The 6257-nt window shown below is 50.7% G+C and overlaps 1 protein-coding gene across 1 annotated transcript; it reads right to left on the reverse strand.

The window, feature by feature from the left end:
* Positions 1 to 555: 555 nt before the first annotated feature.
* On the reverse strand, positions 556 to 3198 carry TEOVI_000736200 (uncharacterized protein; the record flags this gene model as incomplete). The annotated part of the gene is made up of 1 exon (XM_067220353.1): positions 556 to 3198. The coding sequence occupies one exon, from the start codon at positions 3196 to 3198 to the stop codon at positions 556 to 558; it is 2643 nt and encodes an 880-aa protein (XP_067076454.1).
* Positions 3199 to 6257: the final 3059 nt, after the last annotated feature.

Consider the following 6257-nt stretch of genomic DNA (forward strand, 5'->3'; position numbering starts at 1 on the left):
TGTTTGTTTGTTTTTGCTTCTTTTCTCCAACCCCTGGAACAATGAGACCTCAATAGACACAAACACATACACACACACAAGCAGACGCATAATAACAAATACGAGTGTAAACTACGGAAAAGAAGGCAACAACATTATAATCATCATTTATTCCCCTCTTTTTTTAAGAAAAAATATTTTAGTGGGATGTGTTAGAAGTGTGTAGCGTTAGCTCAACAGTAGCAATAACTGATCAGTGTACCACCGCAAAAAAGGACTTCGGCCCCCTCTACCTTCTTTCGCGTGCTCCTCTCGGGCAGACATGCGTGCCGAAAGCTCAGGGGGGGTTTGGAAAGCGGCGGCAGGGTTATAGGGAAGGGAAAGGAAAAAAACAAAAAAAAAGGGAACAATGATGGCGGCCACGAGCGCGTCCCACCACTGGAGTGAGGAACAAGAGGTACAAAGCGTTGGAACGACAGGGGCTACCTGTGTTTACGCCGAATTATAAAACTATGAGCCAGCGTTAAAGACCCGGTCTCCTCCTTGGGTCAGGTGAATACACCGCCGTCATGCTGGCTAACGGGGCTGGTTGGCACGCGCTCGAAGCTCGGCTTCGGCGTCTTTCAACATTTTCGTCGCGTCGTTCAGAAGTCGGGTTTGTTCCTGCACGTAGCGCTTTAACCTATTTTTCTTTTCAGGATCTTCCTCGTGCTTGAGGCGTTCGATGCCTTCCTTATTCGCAGCCATTACGTACTTTACGAATCGTGTCACGGATCCGTTACGAAGCGGATAGTTGTAGGTGGAATGCATTTTGCGGTGCAGCTCGAGGAGATTCTCTACAATCTCCTTGCCGTTGACCTCTTCATCGCTTTCGTCAGCCGTGGAGAGACTCAACAGAAAGCATGTATGGGAAGGGCCACCGAGTACGAGATGAAAAAGCATGCAGTACTCATTCTTCACACGCGATATGGCAGAATCGTACGGGTGCGTGCCACTCCCAGAGGAGGCAAATACAAGTGAAGAGAGCAAAACATCACACGTACTCTCACCCGACTCTGTTCTTACTATACGGCTTTGCTTGACAAGAAGGAGGGCGACCAGGACACCACCCGTCATGGTGGAGAGAATTGGATCTGTACTGGCACGGCTTAACGCCTTGTTTAGGGACTCATCAAATGCCATGCTGGACGTAACTTTGGTGTACCGCAACTGTGGAATACGCGGGCCATAAATCGGAGATGGCTGTACTTGCATCGTCTCAAACCTGCCACCGTTCAGGTCAAAAAGGTCTTTCACTTTGTCATCATGGAAAAACCCGAGAGCTGAAGTTACGCTCACGATGGAGTCAGCCGTTGTTTGACACCGCTGCAACACGCCGCGCACAATGCGAGTAAGATATGGCCACACAGGTGATCGAAACAGCATGTCGGAATTTGGCGCCTCCACGGAAAGCACAGAAGCGTTGTAGCCGTCACACACGGCATCCTTGACACCGTTCAGAGTGGTAGAGTAAAAGTTCGTGCTACTGGGGTTGCGGATGACCACTTCATGGGCTTCATGCTTTGACCCACGGTAGCTAATGTTGTTTCCCTCGACCAAAAGCGGGGTTGAGGTGGACGGCACCTTCTCCACCAGTACAACTGTTTTTATACGGTTCGTTTTAAGGTCTTTCGGATGCCGCTGTTCCTCGTTTGTCCGCGTCCTTCGTTGACTTTCCTTGATGCTGGCGGTCTCTGTGACAGGTGTTGCACCGTCCGCCGCACGCGTATTCCCATCACAGAGGAGCTCCCCCTGAGAGCCTGGAGACTGGGTACGAGCAATATCCGGTCCACACCCGGTGCACCCATCCGTCGCCAGCTTCCCCCTTATGTCGGACTCCCCTGCTTGCATGTGCGACCCTCGGTTCGTGTTTGGCCGCAAGCTCGCAAATTTTTCACCACCACCGGCCGTTTCCTCATTCGACGTCGGATGCAGCACATCACATGCTTCAGAAACCTGATTTCGCCGCGGCCGGTTGGTGTCGTGCGGGACTCCGGTGGAGTTTCTCGTATTTAAGATATCACCCTCAAGACTATCTTGAACTTCCTCCGCCTCTGGAAACTCAGCAATGGAAATATTAACCGCGTTAACACCACGCGGCCGGTGCAAAGAGGAACTCCGTTTCAAGAAAGGTCGCCTGTGGCGCCCGTACGTGTTTGAGGTTTCGCCTTTACTTGCCACACTTGTTTGTTCTTGTGTATCCTCGGTGCCTTCCCCAAATGCGGACCCCACGCGCGCCAGTGGGTGCACAACCTCCCCAACAGTCCTTGATAGCGGAATATCTAACGCCACGTTGTTGCTTTCTGCGGTTATAATCGTGCGACTCGACCCATCACTCACTGTCTCAACGATTGCTCGGGTCGCTTCACACACAGGGGATGCATGCCCCTCCATGATGTGAAAATCTTCCGCGTCAGCAAGATCATAACTTGCCGGACTCTTAGTGCGAGCCTGCCGAGCATCAACTGCGAACGGGCTGTTCTTCCTGACGGGAGCCCCCTCTCTAGGATGGAGGGAGTGGGACTTGCCAGCGAACTTTTCTGCAATTCGCGATCCCAACGCTTGTGGAGGTTTCGCTTCACCCAGACCATTAGCCGACATCGTTGCTTCCCCGGCCACTGAAAATTTCCGTCCGACTTCGGATCGCGCGGGCTCCTTGGAAACACCACCGTCGATACCGTACAACGATTTTGAAACTTGTACGTAGTTGCTGGAGTTTGACCAGCTCAGTTGAGAAGGGCGGCGGAAGAATCCCACCTGTGATGGCACCCGCCCGCGGTCTCGTCGGCTGCTGAACAGTTTTTGCACCGGCATTGAATCTTGGTAACCGCGGTACATGGAACCCCCGTCAACGGCCCCAAACCCGGAAGCACCGAAACTGCGGTAGCCACTACCCATCATGCCGTAAGTGGCGAAGTTTCCGTACTGCGAGGCACGGCACATCCCGGAAAAGCTGCTCTCCCGCTGGCCATATCCTCCGGCGCGGCTCATAAGAAAGCTGTTGTTGGGTAACCGTACCCCACTTCCGCACGATCTGCAACTCATGCTCCTCTGCGAGCCGTACTTATGACCATGGGGCCAAGTGCCTCCTTCGTGTGGAGGTCCGTGGGAGATATCATAATCCCCCGGAACAAAGCCTGTTTGGCAACCATCCCTAAAACTTTGTCTTCGGAAACTCATTTTCTCTTTATTGTGCTCTTTTCTTTTCCTTGTTCGCTTCGCGGGGCCTCCAACTGGACTTCCCTTAGCGTTACCTTTTTTCTCCGTCGAAGCGTATGTGAAGTGGCGGTTGCACCTCTTGCTATACCCTATGAAAAAGGAAAAGATGCCGAAGAATACCAGACGTGCGAGAACTAGCAAGAGAGAAGCAGTTCCTACCAGCTCCAGACCGACAACGATCCGTGGTCGCACTACGTCAGTTTCCATAAAATAACTTCGGAGCTGCACTCAGCAAAGACATGCGAAATGTTGCACTGACTCACCAACAGTTATACACCAAAGGTGATGCAACAAATGCGTGTCCGTCTGCGCGGGTACACCGCCACTGCACCAGGTCCACTTCCACCCGCGAAGGTAGTACTTTGGTTTGTGTTGCCCCAACGGCATGCATGAATCCTTCATCCCAAATACCCCTACCACGGCACACCACCTTCTCTAGAGAAAGAGGTATCATCGGTCTGGGGTGCGTGCGGCTCGTCATACCACCACACACTCACTCAAGCACACACGCACGCATACCTCGCGTGGTGCCACTCCCTCTTCCTCGCGTCCTTTCTGTGTGAAATGGAGCGGGCCATGCACGCGGTGGGCATGGAGAGTGATGCAGGGGCATCAACACTAGTATAATGTTGGGCTCACTTCCATTTGCCTCGGCAGCAGCCCACAGGTCCCCCTTAGGTATAATAAAACGACGTCTGGCTAACCGTATCAACTTCTGACTTGCTGTGTCCACTATCCACTCAAGTTCCCCTTTCCGTTGCTGGATTTTAAACGCCTTCAACACACTGTTGAAAATCTCCACCTCGTCGGAAACTTGTCCCTTCCCTATAGATGGCGTTAGCAGCTTCGTTCCACAATCTTTGCATTCCCACCACATCTCCGGTACACGCAGATGGTTGCACGGTGGCTGGTTGTGGCACCCACAGCTATGGTCTATCATACCGGTATGAACGGTGCCGAGTTTTTCCTGCTCTTCAATGTTATGTGCTGGTTCACGACGTCTGCAACGCCAGTGGCAAGGAAAGTCCACTAGCCTGATTGCCGCTGTCGTTCTTGCTGGCCTGCCCCAGCGCAAGGGGGAATGCAACGAAATCAGCCGCCTCTACTGTCTTTAACATCCCATTCGCACGCACTTTCACGCACCCGAGGTTCCATAACCTTTAAATTGCGTCGCCAGAAACCCTAGGACTGAATATGGGAGAAAAACCGAGCGTGGTACATCTGTGCGTGGCGTCTGGTTGAAGAAAGCCCATCGCTTCTGTACCTTTTTGAAGCTCGTCTCTGCTATGGTAATATCAAAGGTGGAGATCCCTTGTTCCGCAGCTCTAATGGAAGGTAAGAAAAGCCTTATACACACATCTTTGCCGCAGCTGCGTCATCTTCCTCCAACAGCCCAACAAGTGATGTGGAGTTGTGACCCGCCGGCCGTTGGAGCAGATGGACCTCATCCAAGACACATTGATCAAGCACCTCGCTTTATTGCAGGTTTTCATCAAGCCTGTGATATCTTCCAAATACCACTAGCACAGTTACGAATGTTTTTCTGGCCAACGTCGGGCCCTCAACCGTTTCGGCTCTGATGATCGCTAACATGTGTGTCCCATCTCCAAATGCGCTGTCCACGCCCCTCACCTCCACCTTAATATTTGGCGCATGCGCCTTTACCTCCTAAGAGCCGCGCAGTAAACAATCGACAACTGAGCCAGTCATCGCCTCTTGGACCCCAAGAAATTGAAAGGGATTGTGCTCCAGAGGACGTGCCAAAGGACGGGAGGAGCTCACGACTGGGGCTGCACGTATTGTTTGTTTGGTGCAGACAGTCCAACATCGGGAGAAAAAAAACAGCACCGACATTCCTTGACCAGGCCCCTTGTTTTTCCCGGCCTCCCGCTTCAAACCGACATGCATGAACGGACTTGTCGCGCAAACTATGTATCTAACAGTTCCATCTACAAGCGCCCTACTGCTGAAACAGTCCAAAACTAGCTCTCAAGCGTCGAGCATTGAAGTGACGCTGCAGTCACTCGCACCAAGGAACAACACAAAAAAGCAATCGTACTACGCGCGAAGCTGAAGTTCGGGCAGTATATTCGTCAATTTGAACCACAGATGGGACGGCTATCTTCGAGATAAAAGGGCTACAAACCAAGTGTGGAATACCTTCGCAAAGAAAACTATAGTCCAACCCGTGGGTGGCGGCACAAAAGAGTCAATAAAAATAGCCTTACAGATAGCGGGTTCATTCGACAAGCCCCCAAAGAATAGCACGCTACAATCTATCCACCACGTCGGACTAAGAACCTTCGTTGGGAACGAATTTATGAGCGTTGTGTCATTTTTCCAAATGGTACCGTTCAAAAAAAAAACTGCATTCCAAGTTGATTTTTTTTACAAAGTTGCTTATGCGCATGTAACCAACGGAACCCACACCTTGCCTTCGTGAGCCTGCCAGCTTTGACAGGACCTTGTCTACCGTTAAGATGAGGAAAGGGAAGAGAGTCGCGAGGTCACATTACAGGAGCTCCAGTATACGCTAGCATCGGCTCAATCCCAGCGAGTCTGACATGGTCGAATAAAACACTGCATTTTTTCCCAAACACGCGAATGACGGTACCCCACGCGTGGGTTATGATTGGGACAAACAACAAATTGAAAGATGTACCGGCACAATTGAGCCTCATCAGGCAGAGAGGAGAAACAAAAATAAAAAAAATAGATTAATTAATGGAATAACGATGAAGGGCTTTAGCGCCCACAATGGTGCCAGCCATCTGACTGCAGCAGCTACTATGAGTCCTTGTGCATAAAGGAATGACTGTGAAGAAAGTTTGTACAAAATAAAATATCCTCTTCCATCCCCAAGCACTGGACGATTGGACCCTCCATTATAGGCAAATACAAAACAAAACAAAGTCCTACGGGGAAGGGCAGTTAACATACTCAAGCATGAACTAAAAATAGAACAGAATATAGCAAACCCAGCTTTGCAAGGTAATATATATATATATATATATATATAT

This window comes from Trypanosoma equiperdum (assembly GCF_001457755.1).
Source record: "Trypanosoma equiperdum strain OVI genome assembly, contig: ctg_1123, whole genome shotgun sequence".
In the NCBI taxonomy this organism is placed as follows: Eukaryota; Euglenozoa; class Kinetoplastea; order Trypanosomatida; family Trypanosomatidae; genus Trypanosoma; species Trypanosoma equiperdum.